We start from the raw sequence: 22,316 nt of genomic DNA, 5'->3' as shown, positions 1-22,316 counted from the left end.
TGGTCATATTGGTGGTGTGAGGGCGGGCATTGTTGTGTTGCAGAAGAACACCATGTCGCCGATCAGGTCATTTTTGCTGGATTGCGTTGTTCAGTCGTTGCATTTGTTGCACGTAAAGTTCCGCATTCACTATTTGGTTCCGATCAAGCAATTTAGTGGATCATGCCTTCCCTATCCCAGGCTGCTGAAAAAGTATTTTGAATGTCAACATTGGTAGGAAATTGGTCAAAATATTTAAAATTACTTATCTTTTAAAGAAATTAAGTCCGAAAGGGTATTTATGACCACCATAACACCCTTTTCCAGTTTGTGTTTCTTTATTTTATCATCTCTGTTCTATCTATTTAATTGCAAAACTGAGGACTGATCTACTGTAAGGTTAGATGCAAATCGTGTTTAATTTTCGAAGTGAAACTTCTAGAGGATTCAGATACTTGCACATGTGGATACAGAATAAATACAATTTAGGTTTTGAGGTAAATTATCTCACGAAATAGTTAAATTCTTTCGTCTGTATTGAAACAACACTATCTCTGCAGTTGTGTGTCTGGGTGAGATACGTGATGCTTTAAAGCCGTAATCAGCTGCTAATCCAACTGCCAAGGTAACCGCATGCTCCCTTATTTTTTAATTTCAGAATTCTGCACATTGCATCCTAGAGTTTGTTTCTTTTTATGCCAAATATGCTTTATAAACAGTAAGAAAGAAGCCCAATATTGTGTCCTAAGTTTTGCTATTTCTACACAAAATAGCACAAGCTGAGAAAATTGTCTCATTTTTAGATGACTACGTGTAACTGATATAAACTCCTGCATTGCATCCTGCACTTTTTATGTATCTCCCACAAAGAAATTTATAAAAAAATTCAAATGATTAATATTGTAATTTTGTTTATTGAACAATAAACTATTATTAGTTGAGGGAGCATTAAGAAATGTTTAGTTTATCTACTAACATGCTTCTGCAAAACCTCTGTGCCAGTGTAAATCTGAATTATCTTCAAAGTATGTTTCATAAGTACAACAGAAAGGTATCATGTAGTAATGTATTTATGTATAAAAATGCAATACAAACCTGTATAAAATTTATTGTAAAAACAAATCTAGTCTTTATTAATCAGATATCTGCATAGCTCTCCCAGCATATTTCTATTGTATAACATATTAGTTCTTGTAAATCTTAATTTTTCATTGTACAAAGGTAAAGGGACATGCCCAGGAAAAAAATTGTAGGAAGGGTTTTACAAGGTTAATACCATAAACCACGTGTGTGTCTACAACTGTTAGAAACTAAATGCAGTTAAAACTACTAGTTCTAACTAGCTGCAGCAAGTTTTATCAAATACTTTTACTTAAATCTAGTTTTTACTAATGAAAACCGGACCAAGTTTACAATCAAAGCTAATAATCATTAGTAACACTTCAATTTAAACCTAATCAACATACTATAAAAAATCCATCTTTCATGGGTTAAGTACAAAATGATACTTTAAAATAGTGTAACCGCGAACGTGTAGAGCAAAAATTAGTTTCAACTATAGTTATGTTAGTTTATGCTAGTTTTAACCAGATGCTTATTTAGTTCTAGTTTTCTCTGCAGGCAGTATAATCAGTAAAAAACTGATTTTTCTTTTCATAGTCTGTAATTGCTCAGTATTTTAAAAAAAAATTGTAAAGTAAGTATTTTTTAAAGAAATGCTCATTAAATTCAGAACTTTTTTGTTTGCATGGTTGCAATTCGTGATTTTTAAAAAAATTGTCATTCTTTACAACTTCTCAGTCAGGTTATATATATTTTTTTTCAATTCAACTAAAGGTAAGGCATATTTTTTTACAATTTTTCGTATTGATGAGACTATTTTATACATATTTCATAACTAGAGAATGGATTTATATGGAGTAAAAATCTGCTAAATATGTAAATATTTAGTTATTTTCACCAAAATATGAAGTTAAATATGGACTTAACATTGTAAAAAATTACCTTTTTAATAATATAAGACACTACACAAGCTACGTAAAATAAGGTATGCTTACATTGACATTAATTGTAAAAATACAGAAAATGTGTGTTCATTTACTGTATCCAAAACTATGAATAACAAAATTTTGTTATTTGTTTTGAAAAATTAGTCTCTCTTGAAAATAAACTGGTGATTGAAAATCTTTTTAATTTTTCACGTCACTCTTAAATGTTACGTTGATGGGTCTCAAAGGTCCTCTGAATCAAATTGTCCATCTGTTGAGTCACTTTCCTTGTACTTTCCATGAATAACTGCCTTAATCTGATCTGCTTTCCTTCTGTCCATCTTATTATACAAACTGTTCAGCTATTGCACAAATATCAAAATTTAACAGAAATCACAAAAACACAAATAAACAAAAAAGGCACTTTTCATTAGTCACGTATGGAATGGCAAACTGAGTTTTCAGTAAAAACTAGGTTTCTACGCCGTTAGTCGTGCATGGACTCTTAGCAACTCCCCCCTTCCCCCATTATAGAGCGACCACAAGGGAAAAAACATTGGATGAAAAGTCCTTTCCTCCCTTCAGCTAGGGCCATAAGGAAGCATGGTCCACTCTCCCCCTCCCCTCCACACGGGAGTACGGTGGGTAACACTTCGATCTAGTGAAAATGGATTTCTTCATTTTTACACAAGAAACTACTTACCGATATCAGTTTCTATAGCATTATCGAAGTTCGTCAATGCATTTTCTTCCATTGTGTAATCTCTTTTAGTGTGAATTCATATTTGTTTCTAGAAAAATGAACTAACTAACTAAACTAACTCCCTAGCCTTCTTAAACCCGAAGGTTCATGGCTGCAACAACACAGGCCTTCCATCTTTCCCTATCTTGAGCAAGATCTATATACTCTTTTCAATCCCTACCGATTTCCTTTAGGTCCATCTCAACGTTGTCCCTCCATCTTTGTCTTGGCCTTCCTACAGGTCTCTTACCATCAGGTTTCCCAACAAGAATTCTGTAAACTCCTCTTTCCTCTCCCATTCGTGCCACATGGCCTGCCCACCTAAGTCTTCTTGATTTAATTATTCTAATAATATCTGCACATGAATACAAATTATGTAGTTCTAAATTATGTAACCTTCTCCACTCACCTGTCTCCTCGTTCCTTTTAGGTCCAAAGATTTTCCTAAGGATCTTATTTTCAAATACTCTCAATTTATGTTCCTCTTTCAATGTAAGGGACCAAGTTTCACACCCATATAATACTACAGGCAAAATTACTGTTTTGTATATTTTAACTTTTAGTTTCTTAGATATTAAACGAGAAGACAAAAGTTTATAAAGAGAGAAGTAACATGCATTTCCTGAATTAAGCCTACTTTTTATTTCCTCTTTAATATAATTTTCATTTGTTAATATTACTCCTAAGTATTTGAATTTGGAAACTGGTTCAAACGAGTTGTTATCAATAATTAGATTTTGATTATTACCTAACACTTGGTTTCAGCCTGTAAGCATATATTTAGTTTTCTCTTTGTTAACTTCCAATCCTATCTCTTTAGCAGTTTTGAAAAATATTTTAGCATTATTCTTAATTGTATTTATATCATCCCCCAGTAAGTCTACATCATCTGCATATGCTAACAACTGAGTCATACCATTTAATTTTAGTCATTCTTTAGTTTTTTTTTACCTTCCTAACAGCATATTCTAAGGCAAAATTAAAGAGCAATGGAGACAATGACAATGCATCTCCTTGTTTTAACCCATCATGAATTGTAAATTTGTCAGACATATTAATACCCACACGAATTTTACTTTCTGTTTCACTGGTGCATATTTTTATCATACTAACAAGCTTCTTAGGTATTCCAAACTCTACTAATATATTATACAATTTATCTCTTTTGACCGAATCATATGCTTTTTTGAAATCAGTGAATAGCTGATGGACATTTTGATTATATTCCCACTTTTTTTCAAGTGTCTGTCTGATGTGAAAAATTTGATCTGTAGTTGATCTGTTACGTTTAAATCCACATTGATAATCACCTATAATTTCATTAGCATATGGGGTTAGTCTTGTTAAAAGAATGTTAGATAATATTTTATATGTTGTTGAGAGTAGAGAAATTCCACGGTAATTATTGCAGTTCATTTTATCACCTTTTTTAAACACAGGAACAATTATGGATTCTTTCCATTGTTGAGGAATTTCTTCTTTATTCCATATTAAACAAATTAATTTATGAATTTGACATATTAATGAATTTCCACCATATTTAATTAACTCAGCTGGTATTAAATCAATGCCAGGTGCTTTGTTATTCTTTAGTCTTTTAATAGCATCTTTAACTTCAGTCAAGTTAGGTTCTGGAACTAAAGGTTCTGCTGTGTGGACTTCATTTACTTCTGATTTATCTCCTACATGGACATTTAAAAGGTCATTAAAGTAGTTCTTCCATGTATTTTTAATTATATTTGCCTATCCTAACCTTGCCGAGAATGTTTTTTGGGGCTATGCGTGAATGTTTTTGGGGGTTATGCATGAATGGTGTTTGGGGCTATGCGTGAATGGTTTGTGGGGCTATCTGCTATTATTTTCGTGAAAGAAACACAATTCCACCCTAAAGAATGTTCTGCAATGTAGAATACGTAAGTAGGAATGTTAAAAAGGATGAAATAAATGAGTTATAGGTGTTTTCACGAGATCGAAGTGGTACCGTATGGTGCACAGGAGTCGCGGTGCAGGTTTCTGTCCTGTGGTTCCACTATTGCTAGGAGATCTAACACTGAAAACAAAATCCTGGGGTAAAGGAGGAAGGTCAGAAACTCAGCTAGGCTGAGGGAGAGTGTTGACAAGACAATAATTGATAGATAAATAGCAATGTTAAAACCACACTCAGAATTAGATATCATGCATGACCAAAGGAGGGTTAATCAGAATATTTCCACTTCAATATATTTGTTCATGAAAAATGGCTGCGCAAACTAAATTTTGAGGTGAAGCATCATGCACCTCGGTTAGTTTGTTTGATCGCTCACTGTCACGAAAGCATTTCCTGTTATTGCAGTGGAAAACCGAATGAAAGACTGTCTTTCCAGGCGGTTGCTGGCTTGGGCTACAAACCATTTCTGCTCTAACTCCAGAAAGGGCCAACCGACAACCTTCAAATTTGGAGGCGAGAAGCAACGCCCTCCTATCTTCAGTTAGATCCTTTGATCCATTACTGCCACGAAAGCCCAAATTGGATCAAATTGAATTTTTATATTAAGTCCACTTTTACACAAATTGGGTAATTGGGAGTGAACCTTAGCTTAGAGTATAAAGTGGAATCCGAGCCACTGTGAAATGTGCCTCCACCAGCATGGGCGTCCGCAGGATTTTCCAGGGAGGGGCAAGGAAGGTATTTTCCCAATAATAGTGTTCATCCTTCAAAAACATTGCTTAAATTTGAATTTATCATGTTCGTGCAATAAGTAACACACATTATTGTGGCTGAAATTAAATTATATGTGTGAAATATGTAATTTTTGGTTGACTTTCGTTTTCCAGGGGGGGCCACGGCCCCCCTTGCCCCCCCTTCCGGACGCCCATGTCCACCAGGTATCAAACCCAGGATCCCTTGATCACAAGGTGACAACTTTACCACAACGCCATCGGGGAGGCCCACTGTCACAAAAGCATTTGCAGCAGTGTTGCCACAATATGAGGGCCAAATTTCCCTTTTTGGACCAATTTTTCCCTTCACCTAAGCAGATTATATAATAACAACTAGTAGTAGTATTAGTAGCACCAGTATTATTAGTGGTGGTGGTGGAAGTAGTAGTAGTACGTAGTTAAGTATTCCGTTGAATTCGTTATTCATTAGTTTGAATAAAAAATATGTTAATTTTTTTTCATATTTCAGTTTCATTACTTCCTGACCAGATGTCCCAGGTTTGAATCCTGGTCAGGAATCCATTTAATCGTTAATCCTCATCGTTACTATTTATCCAAAGATGCATAACAGCAACGTAGAATAAACTTTAAGGAGCAGGAACAAGTAGGAATAGCAAAATAAATAAATAACATGAAATTGTGGATATGAAATTCGAAATTAACATAAACTGTAATAATGTAGTCAGATGACCTTATTAATCGAAATTCCTATTTCCCTTTTGGCTAAAATTTCGGTCCAAATTTCCTTGCAAAAGGGAAATTTCCCTTCATGTTGCAACACTGATGTGCAGTTATCACAGCGAAAACCTGAATCAAAGAGTAAAACCATCTTTCCAGGTGGTTGCCAAATGCGCCCTCACCCCTAGCTATAGCATAGCTATAGAGCGACCCCAAGGAAAAGAAAAGAACCCTCCGCGCACCTTCGCCTCCAACGGTTAAACCATAGAATGTGGTTAAACTCTGGCCATAAGGAAGCCTGCTCAACTCTGCTCTTCCCCTCCTTGTGGAAGAGTCGCGTGTCTGCGCAGGTTCTTTTGTGTGTGGTTCCACCTACTATATGGCTCTGCTTTATTGAAGACAAAAGACACAGAGGAAGAACATCAAGCAAACTAGTTCAATCCTGTCCTTAAAAAAATTAAACAGGCAGGAAGTCGGAAGAAACAGAGGCAAACTGACTGTGGCGAAGGAGTGAAGGGGCAGTTTCCAAGAGAACGTCTTTAATCCGCTACTAGATGGCTACACTTCGATTTGCGTGTCTGTTCCTCAGTGTTGCCAAGTTGGCCCTTTCGAGTACGTACTCAGCCCCAAAATTCAGCAAAAGCCCCCCTACAGAGGGAAATCTTGCTACAAATCTAGCCCTTTCAGTAATGAAATGTTTTTTGGTATTTTCAGTAAAGTAAAATGCAAAGAAGAATTCACTTAACCGCAAGCTCGTCCTGCGACCCCTCTTGGGGAGCAGGTAGCAAGTGCACATTGTCACTTTATCCCCTTATTTCTGGTTTTGGTATGCTGTGTAGCCCGAGCCGAATTACGGATGGCGTCGATTCCAGAAAATGCGAATCTTTGTTCAGTTGTTCAGTTGTATTCCATCTGGTCCTTGAAAGTTCACAGAAATGCGGTGCGGAATCGACGAACCGTTCGTAACAGTGAGGCTCGACCAGAGACTAGTTCGTGCGTGCGGCCGTGTGTGTGTGTGAGTGTGCATGTGCATATATATGAAGGAGGAATATGCCGAAAATGTGTAATGCTTTTGTGTAATCTACTGCACCACAATTTACGGGGGAAATACATTTTTTAAGGTTATTTAAGGTAAGAAAATTTAATTTAGTTGAGCTTATGCCCCTCATCTTGACAGTTGATTAATTGTGGTTCTTGAGTTTCAGAAATTTTTGCACCAAAACACCCAAGAATTAAGAACCAGATTTTTTTCAGTACGCAGCCGCACCTTTGTAAATCTAGCCCCTTGGATGTGAATTTTAGCTCCATTTTGGGTGCGATTTAGCCCGTTTTTCTCTCGTGCTGTTGGCAACACTGCTGTTCCTGGGTAACTGGAAATATTTCAAGGCAGTGTCTGCTGCCACGTTCTTTTTCTGCTGTAACCTCAAAAAAGATGCGCGTGGCAGTAGACTCGGTCTTTGTTTTATCGTGATTTCATCATGCTATGTATGCAATTACGTCTGTAACACATACTGTAAAGTTGTAGCGATTACTTTCACAAAAATGTTTTAAGATTAGGTCCCTCAGCATTCTTCTAATAATAAACCTAAATGCTCTCCTAGTTAGGTTAAGTTCTATTAGCATTAAAATAATACCGTTAAATGCTTTCTAAAGAAAAAGATTCTAAATTACCTGTACATTCATCCCCACTAACCATAAACTTGCATTTCTCTCGTCTTAATCTGTTCTTAAGATTTGTAACATCCTCTTAGCAGACGAATTACGTGGCAGCAGCAAATTTGATGCTTATTCTTACTGCTGACACGTGCGTGGCAGCAGACTCGGCCATATTTCAACTTGAAAACGTAATGGAACGAGAATAATAATGCATGCGCCTATGGAAAACAATTTTAACTTGTCAACGGCAGGAGATATATAACTGCAGACATATTAATTCTATCGTATTTTAGTTGAATGATTGAGGGATTTGTTGGTACCTAGTAATTATAGAGTAAGTGGTATAATATCGAACAAAAATAATGTAATTTGTTAATAGACTCGAGTCTTTGTTTTTGTATTTTAATACTGGACTATTTAGCAACTCTTCATGTGGTAAAGTAAACACAGCTGCAAGCTATCTGATTACGTAAGAAAATGATAAATCCTATGTAAGCGCAAATAAAAAGACATTTAATGGAAGTTAATTATGATATACAAATCTTTAAGATGTGTTTGATTTCTCTTAATTTTTTTTTTTTTTTTTGCAGTTTAATTAGTAACAGCAGGGGATTCGTAGAGCCAGCAAGATGATTTTCAAACTTCTCCGAGTAAATCCTCTGCGGCTGACAAATCAGAATTTGCATGTTTATGCTACATTTCGGCCTGTATTAAATGCGTCAAGAACTGTTGTTTGGTGCAGAACTATTTCTAGTTTATATTACACGAAGAAACCTAGTTTATTGATACAAAGAGGTAATAAACTAATGTTGGCTGTAAATGATAGCAGTTTTCTAGCTGTCATGTTTATGCTACATTTTTTGTGTACGAGTTTCAGAAACTAACGCAAAGCAGTAAACATCTACTTTTGTAGTTTGAAGAGCAGGAAGAATTTGGTATTCACTATTTTTTTTATTTTACTTCACAATTGACTACATGCTGTAAAAACAGTTTATTAATGTTATTACTGTTCAAAGTGGGATCCGAACTCAGGACTGGCCTCTAAGGGTTCCCCATTCAATACTTATACAAGGCAGGGGAGCATATTCTCCTTCCCCTCAAGCCTATGATGCATTCCCCGGAAAGGGAGCACACACCCCATCGTGAAATAAATCCTTTTCCAAATTATATGGGAGAAAAGTATTTCTAATAAAAATTAACAATTGCATTTTTTTTTACGATATGCACTTATAGTTTTTATTTTCTAAAAGATTGGTTCCAGAGAACTTGGAGTAATGTTTAGAACTCATGGCCCGACTTCTGAATGTTGAATGCTAATCTTATCATTTTTAGTGCACCTCTTCAAAAACATATGAATTGGCTACATGGCCAAACGCACATACTAGGACGGCATAACAAATACTTAGTGTATCTTTCGTGCAAAATGACTTGCCTCGTATATTTTCATACAGGTGTTTCAGTGCAAGTGTTCATTTGTCAGCTGGTGTGCAGTTGTATTCGCTTAATTTTGCAGAATTAAATTAAATTTTCGGTATCTATAAATGTGTTGTTTTATGGGAAAATGTGGAGTAAAAATCTGATATTCCCCGGACACCTATAACTTCTTCGTTTTGTCAATTTTTGACATTTGTACTTACCTATCTGCTTCGCGGAACATTCTTTAACGTGTATTCACGTTTTTTTTGATCAAAGTAATTGCATTTTTTTTAAAAAAAACGTGTTTTTGTAACTTCAGAACGTACGTTTCTGCAAATGGTTTGTGGGGCTATGTGTCAATGGTTCGTGGGGCTATGCGAGAATGGTGTGTGGGGCTACGCATATTTTTTTTTAAACCAATTGTTAACTATTGTAACCTATACGTGACCCTACCTAACCTAATCTTACCGGGAATGGTTCGTGTGGCTATGCGTCAATGGTTGAATTTCCACTATGAAACATTCCCACATCACACAAAACACCTTCCAGGTGTTAGACAATGCTACAGGAACTTATTACCTTAAGTAGTTTCTTTTGTAAAAATGAAGAAATCTTTCCGGGGAATATCAGGTTAGTACCGATATTTTACTTTGAACATTTTCTATGTCTTAGATTAGGTAATCATATTCATTAGAAATTTTCATCGAAAAATGTAGGTTTCACCAGGACTCGAACCCGGGTCTCTGGCATACTGTGCCATTGCTCTAACCACTGAGCTAATGATCCGGTCTGTCCTGGCCTGATTTTTTGCTGTCGCTGTTTTACTTCTGTGGAATTATCTCTGCCAGTGCTACTGCAACGGGATCTGTTGCCTTTGAAACACAGTAGACTTCGATGTTGCTTCACGTCTTGGTCGTAGTACATCTCCTGTATTTGCCTAATCTTCAATAATTATATTCAGTGTTTGTTTCTGTATAATTATTCAGTGATGAACTTGTTCGTGAGTAGGTTAGGTAATTTGGTTCAGAACATCTCTAAGGTCATCGATGTCTCACTCCAGAATACATTCTAACCAGCTCTCCCCATAACTCTGTTCACCATAAACTTCTGATATTGACTGAAAAAACATTAAATTTACATGTATTTCTTTTTATGGGAATTTGAAGTGGGGAGTTCTGTATACTAGAACTGAAAAAATAGCATTCAGCTACCAAAATGTATGTACATACACACACATAGACAGATAGGAGGAGGGGTGTGGTTATATTGCTTTAGTATTTCGCCACTTTCTCCTTTACCCATCTAAAACATTTTCTTAGCCAAAGAAATACCATTCCTCTAGATTGGTTAGACCCAGGGGTAGGAAAATGCAGGCCACATGATAGCCATTTTCACCTAGTGCCTCAATTTTCAAATTCATTTCTAAAAAAATATATACGAGGGTTATATTTTAAGTAAGGTCCGTTTTGCAATAAAAACGAAGTAAGTAAATGTTTTTTAAAAAGAACATTTATTTTCTGAATTTACATACACTTCTCTATTTTTCTACATAATTTACTTGCTGGTTTAAACATTTATCGTAATGAACTACGAGTTTTTGGATACCCTCCCCATAGCATTCTGCCGCCTGTCAGATAGCCAGTTACACACGGTCGTTTCCACTTCTTCATCAGTGTAACACACGGTCGTTTCCACTTCTTCATCAGTGTCTAAACGCTTGCCGCCCAGGAAGGTCTTCAGATGGCGGAAGAGGTGGTAGTTGCAAGGTCTGGACTGTATGCGGATGATTGAATACCTCCCAGCCAAAAGATTCAATCAGATCATCATCCACATACAGTCCAGACCTTGCACCTAGCAACTCACCTCTTACTTCGTTTTTCTTGCAAAACAGACCTTACTTAAAAAATAACCCTGGTATATTTAATATTTCTAGTCCATTTATGGAAATTTCCATTACCATTTTATAATATAATGAGTACAATATGTGTTTTTTTTAATGTTTGTGTGTTTTCTGTATCACATGTATCATTAAATCAGAATACTAAACATGCCATTATACATTTTTACACTGCTGCTCTGCTCTGCAGCGATATAGTGCAGTTAGCCATATGTTAGAATGTTATTCATCCTGTTATCGATCAAACCTTCTTGAGGATGGCCACACCAGTGCAAGAATTAATTACTTTTAATCCAATCTTGTCTTAATTAATAAATTAAATGTTTCAAGATGGTTGCTTTATGTTAGTTGCATTCATGGTTTTCTAATCTGTATTTGCCAAAGAAGAAAAAAAGCTCGCTCCTGAGAAAAAGGGACTGCCACCTGGATTATGTATAGTTTTTTCTACTCCTGATTAGATCTTCACAAATTGTCATTAATATCACTTTTAATATACAATAGGCATGCATTTATTTTTGGATGTTAAACATTTTTTATGTAAAAATAATACACTTACAGGCAGCCAAATTTTTGAAGTGTAAAAACTTTGTAAACAAAAAAAAATAGGTGAGTGAGCTAACTTTTAAAGCTCTGTAGAAAGTACTAAAAAAAAGAAAGCTAAAGTGATCCCCTGTGCTTAGCACCACGCCATGAAGGCGTATAGGGGGTGTGGGTGTAACACCCCACACTTTCTTGATCCAGTCGTGAGTGGGGGTGATATGATCAGCATCATGCCCCTGACCACCTTTACCCCCCAGGGTTTCCCCCAGGTACCCATGTCATTCGATGCTGGGTGGCACCGGACCAGCTTCCGTTAGAAAAGTTCCCGGATTTGAACCAGCTGGGGATTGATAGTAGAAAGTACGGTAACAGTTTCATACATCGGAGACACATTTCTTCATTTTTACAGAAGAAACTACTTACGGAAATGAGTTTCTCTAAGGTTTCCAACGTTAGTCGAGGTATTTTCTTTCATCGTGGTATCTATTTGACTGGGAAATCATGTCAGTGTTTCCAACCCCTTTTTTTAACTATGTTTTCCTAACCTAACCTTATCGTGATGGTTCGTGGGGCTATCCATCAGCTACCCATGCAAAATGTACAATTTGCACACATGATGGACACGATAGTAGGTATTTTTCGGTGAAGAAGGTTGGAAACACTGATATTCGAAAACAAAAGAAGCAATATCTTTCGCAAGGTAAGCGATATCGCACCGTTACGTGCGTTCGGTAGCACTTAGAAAAATGCGTTAATTTAGTAGAAAAAGTGTGTTTTCATGTAAAAAGCATAATGGCACCTTGAACTATGTTCCGCAATACACAATTGGTAAGTACGAACCATGCCAAACACAAGATATTCGATTTTAATATGTCTCCGATCTATGAAACTGGTACCGAAAGTACTATATTGAAATATTTCGTTATTGTGCGAAGTTAACAGGATTGTTTTCAAGGAAACATTTTTAAAGAAAAAGGGGAGAGTGAGTGTGTGTGTGTTAAATAAATAAGTATTGGATATTTGGTTTTGAATTTTAGGTTTTTTCATTATTCACAATAATACAGTATTATATTGCCTTTTCCCCAAATATTGGGTGAAATAAAACAGTTTACCTAATCGTGATCATCTTTAATTAAAATAATATAAAATTAAAGATTGTATTCTCCCAGAAGTTCCAATGCTTCAGCTTTACTTTCTATACAGGTTCTTAGTTTAAAAAAATTCTGTTTAAAAATATGCTAAACTAACATTTTAAATATTAAATTAAATATTTTGTATTATATATCAGCACTCACTTTTATATACTGACTAACAGACCAACCCACTCTCACAGTCCTAACCTTGAGCTCCACAAATAATGAAAATAATATTTTTTAGACTTTATCATTAATAATTCATATAAGTTTGTATAAGTGGCCGCGGTGGCTCAGTCGGTAACGCGTCTGACTACCATGCTCAAGGTCCCGGGTTCGATCCCCGGCCGGTTCAAATCCGGGAACTTTTCTAACGGTGGAGGCGGCCCCGGCGCCCACACAGCGTCGAATAACATGGGTACCTGGGGGAAACCCTAGGGGGTAAAGGCAGTCAGGGGTGTGGTGCTGATCACATCACCCCCACTCACGACCGGATCAAGAAAGTGCTGGGCGTTACCCCCACACCCCCTATACGCCTTCATGGCGTGGTGCTATGCACAGGGGAACACTTTACCTTTTTTACCTTTACCTTTATAAGTTTGTATAAGATTTATCTGCTTGTAATGACCATAAGTTAAGGTTCAGCTGGACCTGTGGCCAACAGCAGCAAATGTGTTTCATGGCTACGTAAGCCTATTAATTACTGAGAATATCTAGACAACAGCAAAAGCAAACCACACTAAGATGCTCTAGAGCATTTTTTCTCAACCTATCGGGCAGGACCCACTGCTGGGTCTCAGAGGGGCATTTGGTGGGTTACAAAGTTGCCCTCAAAAATTTATTTTCTGTCTTAAAGAAGCTATTACATTTAAATTACTAAGATATATTGTTTTAACAATTTAAATTCAGCCCATGTTGTACGTAGTCTAAACTCTACACTTCTGTCATTCTCCCTCTACCATTGCTTTTTACCGGCATCTCTGTGATGTTTAATTCAAGGGAATCGGATATCTGTCGTTTTCGTTTCGGTCGCAGCAATGAGTTCTTAATTATCTGTGTGCCGCATGCTTGTCGACTTAAGGTATCGCTTTTCGATACCCGGTGGAGGCACATAGTGGTTCGGATCCCACTTTAAACTGTAGGTCCAGTCCCAATTAGCCTTACTGTGCATAAAGTGGACTTAAAACACCAAACCAATCAATCAATTAAGGTATCGCTTTATATTTCCAATCACCTGTGTGTGTGTGTATATATGCAGTTGCCGATAGGTTTCAACTGTCATCATTAACGTCATCAGTTACATGTTAGACTAGAGTAAATTAGTCTTTTAAATTACATATCTACTTTTCTAGAATGAAGTATGTGTAATTTGTTTAAGCCAGCGTAAAAGAGGACTTCTTAAAGTATTCAATGTAGCAAAAATTTGATTATAAACTGGGTGCATATCCCATGCTTATGGGCCCCACGAAGTGCAATATCCATCAAGATGGGTCCCAGACCGAAAAAAAGGTTGAGAACCACTGCTTAGGAGGAATTCTAAGCTGCCATAATTTTTGCAATTTTGTAATACCGTAGCGGTTTTTCAAAACGTGTTTCATTTACATCGGCCAAAGGTCCAGCTGAGCCTTAAATTTGAATAATGTCTGTTAAAAAAAAGTTTTAGGAAACTTCAAAAAGAATAATATATGTTCATACTTGCATTCATTGTAGTCCAATATAATTTCGTCCAGTCCGTAAGAAATATGGCTGATCACGAGGAGAACCGCAACCTGGATTACAATGATATAATGCTACTCAAACAGAAGGGAAATAGTGTTTTTGTAGACGTAAGAAACCCAGATGAAGTTGCAGAGACCGGAGTTCTTCCTGGAAGCATTCATATACCGTGTAAGTTTCTCTGCTACAATTCTCTAACATTCATTCTTTTATGTTCTTTTTGTTGTAAAAGACAACCTAACCACTGGCATAATGTGGTTCAGAATAAGAGGAAATATTAGTTTGCATATTTTTTTTAAATCCCAATTTTTTGTGCATCAATTTGGTGCTATATTGATAGTTCAAAATGAACTTGCTTTTTCTTGTATGTACTGCTTTCATTGTATAATTATTTATCTTCAAGTTTATGGTTTGTGTGTCTATATGCTTGTAAGAATCATAAACTAAAAGACAAATAGACTTACTTTGGTTTCAAATGTGTTGTGTATGAGTGACGCCCGTGCCAATTTTTTGCGATTTTATAATTTTGCAGAATTTATGTTGTCACTGTTACTCATAGAGACCTGGGGTAGATATAATTCTTTCTTGGTAAACTACAGACTACAATTTAACTGAAATAATCATAATTTCATACTTAACCTGTAACAGGCATGGTGCCAGATTGTAACGCAAAGAGCGTGGTGTGGTCCCGTGGACCACCAAATTGAATTTACTGTTTCCATAAGTTCTTAAAACATTGGCGAATGTTTTCGCAAATTGTTATGTATTTTGGACCTTCTTTATGGAATTATGTTAAACTTTTATCCCCTATTTCTGTTATTGCCATTTTTATTAATCAATTTATCTAACACTTCAAAAATCTGTCACATATTTGTAAATGACCCTATAAATACATTGTAATATATATATATAAAAATAGGTGTTTTCAATCAGTATGTCATCCTCGACTTGTAATCGAGGGGTCCTGGGTTCGATACCCAGTGGAGGCACAAGTGGTTTGGATTCCACTTTAAACTATAGGTCCAGTCCGGATTAGCCTTACTGTGCATAAAGTGGACTTAAAACAACAAATCAATCAATCAATAAAAAAAATAGTTGTTCAATTATCATAGAACATACATGCAGGTACCGAAAGAAAACAAAATCATTAAAAAAATTCTACACAATGTCAAAATGAGGCAAAAAGCTCATTGATCGGAGCGATAGTCAGTGAAAGTAGGTGCTTCATTTCACTTTTTATGAGACTCCAGATCTGATAATTAACTTCCGCTTCCAACTTCTTCAAGTGTGGCAAAGATATTTGCACAAAAGATGGATTGTCAACTCTGATTCTTGCACCAGGTTCCATACCGAAAGACTTACACAAAGGGCATCGGGTGGTCCATGGGACCCACGAGTGTCTATTGCTCTGAAATTAAAATGCAGTGAGCGAAGTGGCTCGGGAGAGGGGGGGGGGGGTTACGTGATTTTGAATTTTCCAAATTGTGTAATGATTTTTGCTAAGTTCTACAGGAGTATGCAGAACTGGTTTATAACAATGGACATTTTTGAAAGTAAGTTTGTACTTAATTCGAGTATCTTAAAGATGGAGAAAATATTAATTGATGAGGAATTATGTTATTAAAAATAGGTTGTACACATTGCTGATATTCATATTTCAGTTGCCTCTCTTCCCCCCCCCCCGGTCCCTTTCAAGATGCCTGTGGTGTGTATATGTGAAATGTTTGAGGTAAAAATGGAGAGAGTTGTTGATCGTCATTTATATTTATTTTAATTGCTATCCATTCTGAAGGTCATAAGTAGTTATTCATGTACTTCATGAGATGTGAAAGGAAGTGTTTGTAAATGTTTAGTGTAAAATGTTAATACAAATTAATTTTGTAACTATTGTTGTTATTTTTTGCCTTCAATTTTTGTGAAATTCACTTTGGAAGTCTGGATCCATAATTGAATTTTATCTGGGTCTTAGAATAGCCAGTATGTAATGAGATGAATTAATATAATCAGCTTTACTTTGAGTAATTTGTTACTACTTTAAAAGAAGAGAGATTAGTGGCAGAATTTTCATTTTGCCTTGAATTGATGTATTTGCTGCTGTTAATCATGTTTCCACACAACAATTGACGTATTTGATTTCAGTGCCAGAACTTGAATCAGCACTGAAGTTGTCAGAGGAGGAGTTCCAGAAGAAATTCAACAATCCTAAACCAGGCAAAGAGACAGAACTAGTGTTTTCCTGTCGATCGGGCAACCGCAGCGAGAAGGCTATGAGAGCAGCATTGTCCATGGGATTCAACAAGTGAGCATTTTAAATTGTTGAAAATGTTGGCATAACACATAAAGTACTAAGCAACAATGAGAAACTGAACACAAATTCGAGCAGACATCAACATGTAACACAACAAAATAAATATTGTCGGTCCCATTACGTACCACAACCACCTGTGGAAAATCGTACACCGCAACTGCCACTAAAGAATGGAATTTCCTCCCAACCTCTCTAACATCTGTCAAAACCCATAAGCTATTTAAATAGAAACTTAAACATTATCTACTAGCAAGCAGCAGAAGAATCACTAGCAACTTTTCAAACATAAAAAGGCCCACTGTAACAACTAGCAACTGTGTGCAGATTAATCTTATAATTTCATTATTTTATGCCACTTTTATTATTTTATTCATTTTTCCAGATTACTGAAATATATATACACAGGGTGTCATTTTAATGGCGCCCACGGATCACAGATTCGTATAGAGGACATCAAAACAAACAACTTTTCTCAGTAACATTTTTCTCGTTGGTGCGTCAATTCGACGCTACAGCCGTTCAAAAAATACAGTTTTGCCGCCTGGATGCTGGCAACCCAACTCAACTTTTGATCGTATCTGTGACGTCATTTCCTGCGGCGAAACAGCAAACGGAAGGGTTGCAAGTAACACGCAAATTTGTGAAAAATGACAAACTACCAACCACATTATGAGCTGTAAAACGAAGCGAGAAAAACGTCCAGAAGACCGAACATCATAGCCTACCAGCCAGAAGATCAGCAGTCATCTCCGGGGAAATGAGAAGTGAACCAACGATATGCAAACGGTAAAAAGAAAGTATTCAAAATGAAGTGTCAATATCAGATTTTGATTTTGTCTCAGCCTACATATCAAATATCAGCAACAATAAATTTTATTGGACTTTCAGCTTACATGTGGCTGTTTACGCCCAGCTACATGTCAAATATTTGCAAATCTCGTTGCAAGGTTGATATCAGCAGGTTTGTGTCCAGATGCCTTGTGGTACTTTTGTATTGATAACGGAAGCATCCGAGGTTCACGTTGTTACATTACGACTAAAACACGTACAACCACATTAACAATGTAATGATGAATCAGTAGCGAATATACTGCCCTGTTCAGAGTTGCAAACAATTACATGTGTATGGTGCATAGATAAACACTGTCGTTGGAGAGCTTGTATTACTACTACTTACTATATCCCTGTATTTTCAACCATTTTTGTCACTTGCCTCATAATGCCCTGAATATACATTATATTATGTGTTACTTTCCTTTGGAATTTTGAGTTCTTTCTTTTCTATTTTGTCATCTGTTCAGTGTGTCACAGACAACTAGTATCAGAAGGACCAATTGGATAGACTAAATTGTAGATGCCAACCTAGTAACTAGATTTGCAAATATTTGACATCTAAGCCGAGACAAAATTCGATATGGCCACTTCCACTTGAATTCTATTTCCTTTCTACCATTTTTCGTATCGTTTGTTTACTTCCTGTAAGGAAGTGTTTTCTCGTTTTGTTTTATGGTACATAATATGGCTGATTGTAGCTATGTCATTTTTAATAGAATATGTGTCTTCCTGGCAACCCTGGAACGCACCGCTTCACGACGGGATATGACGTCACAAATGCAATAAAATGTTGTGTGTGGTTGCCAGCATTTAGGCGGCAAAACGGCCTTTTTTGAACGACTGTAGCGCTGAAACGATGCACCAACGAGAAAAATTTTACTGAGAAAAGTTATTTGTTTTGAGGTTCTCTATACGTTCCCGTGGTCCGTGGGCGCCATTAAAATGACACCCTGTATATATATACAAATGATGAAGGAGACAGTAAACACTTACCACACGAAGAGAAATAGTTCTATATTTCGTGATCTGAGTCGCATTTTCAAGATAGAAGATAAAAGATCGACGACCCTTAGTGAGTATTCTTTGCCTCTTCTCCAAGTGTCGTTGATCTTTTATCTTCTATCTTGAAAATGCGACTCAGATCGCGAAATATAGAACTATTTCTCTTCGTGTGGTAAGTGTTTACTGTCTCCATCATCATTTGTATTTATCCGCCCTTCTGGCACCTTTTCTGACCCTATTCCTGTATATATATATATATGTACTAAGAATGAAAATAACAAACATTACATACCTATGTTCAATAATTTACATGTAAACCTTCGCCCCCCCCCCCCCCCAACCTCAAGGACATCTTGGTCCATAACACTCCAACCTCTTCCACACCACTCCTCCCAACTCACAGGTGCAAGAACTGCCCCATACTTATCACCTCCCCCAACCTGGCAGGTGAGTTCACCCTTCACCCTAAGGGCACCTGCCACTCATCCAACGTCATCTATACCCTCATCTGCCAAATCTGAGGCAACTTCTACCTTGGCGAAACCTCCACCCCCTTGAACCTTAGGATCAATAACAATCGTTCCTCCACCCAAAACTCAGACTTCACAATTGCCATCCATACCAACAGCCATAATACCACCTTCAACAACTGTTTCTGTGTGGCCATTATCCATCTTTTATGCCCCCCCCCTTCCCCACACAGACAGACACGTCCTTCCGCAGGTGATGGGAAAGGTCCTATATATAAGGCATGCACGTGACTATATCCCCCGGACTCAACCTAGCCAACCAATAACCCTCTCCCCTCTTCCCCAAAATGAAACCACCCACCCACCATGCCGTAAACACTGGTGAAAGGATGTAACATTTGTTACCTATCAACTAACGTTTTCTGGCAACATTGAACCGACGCTACCATCAGTATTCTGTGCCCCTGTACTATGTGAAACACCTTCCTTCTCGAATGACAATGCGGTAATCCCACGAAATATCAACTACTTCTTTTTGTGTGGTAAGTGTTTACTGCCTCCTTCATCATTTGTGTTTATCCGCCCTTCTGGCACCTTTTCTCATCCTGTGTATTTTTTTGTTCTTATATTCAATCTATATCCATCAAGCTTATTTGTAATCCTTTTCATATTTTTAAGTGTATACTTTTTAATTGATCTTTGTATTGTATTAATCTCACAGACAAGAGTCTGTTGTAACAACGGGCCTTAAGGCCGAAACACGCCCACTCTAATAAAGATGATTTTATTATTATTAATAAAAACGTTAATAAGTAGTCAACTCGAGTTATAGTTGTCAATTTATCAAGAGTTTTGGTTTGAAATATTCAAGAATTTCATCAACATATTAAAACACAGTCCTCACAAAAAGTTTGGAATATCGTTATATTAGACAATAGGTGATAGACAAAGCCTTGGAATGCAACAACACATGGTATCTGCATGGTGGACGTTCTCGTCTCTTCACCGACATATGCCACCTTGCCTATCACCTATTGTCAAACATAATAATATTCCAAACTTGGTGTGCTTAATGTAACAATATTCCAGGTTTCTAGGATAATTATAGACAAAGGATTGCGTGAGTTTTTTTAAAAAAATTCCAGACCCCGTGAAAGACTAAAATTCCTAAAAAATATCGGCCAATATCAGTAATTAAATCCCAATTGATTGATACCTTCCGATACCAATACATCAGAATCAGTATTGGTTTAGCCCTAGGGTAAAATCACAGTGAAGCACATCGCTCATCGCCAGAAACTCGCAGGGACAAGTTTCCGGTAATTCAAAACCATGGAGTCAAATGAAGAAAAACATGGTGGAGCCCAGCTCATCGCAAGATGTTCCCAGGATCATACACGGTTTGATCTTGGGTCCCTTGTTTCAAGGGGAAGGTTCTATGATTGGTCCACTCAAGGTCACTTCTCCCCTTCGTGGAAGACACCCTCCTCTTTTCCCGCTCAACGGAAAGAATGGGGACCAGTTTGAGTAGGAGAGGCTTGTTCGAGGTGCCTGTCCGACATCTGGTTCATTCATTATATCCTGACATTTTTATGGCTTGACCGGGCTCTGTTCGATGAGCAAGGTCCTTGTGCTGCACTGTGTTTTTACCCTTAGTATCACTGGTTGAAACAGAAATTAATTGCTAGGTGAGGAGATATTTCCTCGACACTTGCGAATAGCTGGGCTGATGCTTCTATGGTTTAACCTTTAATTTCCTAATGGTCTATGAGTGTTCCATCCACAATATAGCCCGAGTTGCCCGATGTCACACTCATGGACCATCGTGCTAATTAAACAATTCATGTGCTTTTAGGGCCTTCATACTTGTATGTGAGGTTGTAAACGCTGACAGATGTTGAGATAAAACTTTGAAATGTCATGCGGAAGAAAACCCACCCACCCAGGACCCTCCCCCTGACTCCAAAGTTACGTATGGAAGCTGGCGCGAATTTTAAATTTGTACACTTAATTGACATAAAATCTTATAACTCGTAGACTATTTGACCAATCTACTTCGGGTAACTTTTGTTTTGCCACTAAAACATCAGGGCATGCAACCGTGCAAAAATTAAAACGCCAAAGCCAATAAGGAGGGTCGGGTGGGCCACGGCCCCAACTTTCAATTAAAAAATCATAAAAATGGGGAGTTTGCCCCCTCTTCCCCCGCGCTATTTTTGGAAGGGGAGGCAACCTTTAGCCTTATTTTCAAAGCATGGTCCTTCTCAACTGATTGAAAGTCATTTCATGTTCCTGGGTGCATTACATTATCAAATATGTGAAAAAACTCCCCATTTTTATGATTTTTTTCATTGAAAGTTGGGGGTTGCGGCCCACCCAACCCCTCTTATTGGATTTGGCGTTTTGATTCCTGCACGTTTGCATGCCATGATGTTTTAGCTGAGAAACAAAAGTTACCCGAAGTAGATTGCTCAAATAGTCTCCGAGATATAACGTTTTTCTGAAATAAGTGTAAAATTTAAAAATCACGTGCAAAGGGGCAGCCAGAGAGAGAGGTTACTTTCGAAAACCTTCTCGGCGGTCTAAAAGTTAACATGTTGACAATGAGATAAGTGGGGGATACCTAGCATAAATTTTCCTAGCACTGATCCGTATACTTGTATACACCCGTCTGTAATTAGTTTTATTGTTTTCTTTACAGTGCAAAACACTATAAGGGTGGATACTTGGACTGGGAAAAGAACACATCACAGAAGAATTGATTCTTTCATAGTTGCATAATCCTTTTTGCCCCACATAATACATTTATGTGGAGATTCCAGGCATGAATTTGTGATATGCAAATTTGTTACTTTGGTTAGTAGTGATAAATAACTACCTGTATTAGCATTATTGTGGTTAAAATATATATTTGTATATTTGTTGTGGACTTCTATTAACATGACAATTTTCATTGAAACCTGTTCACAGATATTGGTGATAGGTGTGAATAAAGCATATTGTATATTTGTTATTAACATTGATATAGAATGGAAGAAGAAATCAAACGGGATTTTAGTGTCGAGGCTAGAACACAGTGGAACCTCAATTTTACGTTTTCAGGAGACAAAGCTAAAAAAAATGCAGGAAAATGTAAAATGAAGGAAAATTTTATACCATTTTGCTACAGACTGAATGTGTAATATCGTTGTAATTTCCGAGAAGGTAAAATCGGGGTTTCACTGTATCTTCGTACAGTACTTCATTTACATATCACC

General features: G+C 37.0%; 1 protein-coding gene across 4 annotated transcripts; it reads left to right on the top strand.

Annotated features, from left to right (window-relative positions):
• Positions 1 to 7,931: 7,931 nt before the first annotated feature.
• LOC145981719 (thiosulfate sulfurtransferase/rhodanese-like domain-containing protein 3) lies at positions 7,932 to 22,316 on the top strand. Of its 4 annotated transcripts, XM_083115125.1 has the most exons (5): positions 7,932 to 8,077; positions 8,334 to 8,538; positions 14,440 to 14,616; positions 16,585 to 16,744; positions 21,761 to 22,316. In XM_083115125.1, the coding sequence occupies exons 2-5, from the start codon at positions 8,373 to 8,375 to the stop codon at positions 21,819 to 21,821; spliced, it is 564 nt and encodes a 187-aa protein (XP_082971251.1). In that variant the 5' UTR covers positions 7,932 to 8,077; positions 8,334 to 8,372; the 3' UTR covers positions 21,822 to 22,316. The 4 variants fall into 4 exon arrangements, with proteins under 4 accessions (XP_082971251.1, XP_082971252.1, XP_082971254.1 ...); XM_083115126.1 differs by lacking the exon at positions 8,334 to 8,538; XM_083115128.1 differs by lacking the exons at positions 7,932 to 8,077; positions 8,334 to 8,538 and adding an exon at positions 8,213 to 8,234.

The sequence above is a fragment of the Lepisma saccharinum genome, chromosome 30 (genome assembly GCF_977018435.1).
Source record: "Lepisma saccharinum chromosome 30, izLepSacc3.1, whole genome shotgun sequence".
In the NCBI taxonomy this organism is placed as follows: Eukaryota; Metazoa; Arthropoda; class Insecta; order Zygentoma; family Lepismatidae; genus Lepisma; species Lepisma saccharinum.
Note: the sequence above shows the minus strand (reverse complement) of the source record. Positions and strands in the feature narration are given on the sequence as shown.

Excerpts from the sequence above, each read along its gene's own strand:
- LOC145981719 (XM_083115125.1), top strand. The coding sequence starts at position 8,373 with ATGATTTTCAAACTTCTCCGAGTAAATCCTCTGCGGCTGACAAATCAG. Across the intron at positions 8,539-14,439 it reads TAGTTTATTGATACAAAGAG|TCCAATATAATTTCGTCCAG; the intron begins GTAATAAACTAA and ends CATTCATTGTAG. Across the intron at positions 16,745-21,760 it reads TTGTCCATGGGATTCAACAA|TGCAAAACACTATAAGGGTG; the intron begins GTGAGCATTTTA and ends TTTTCTTTACAG.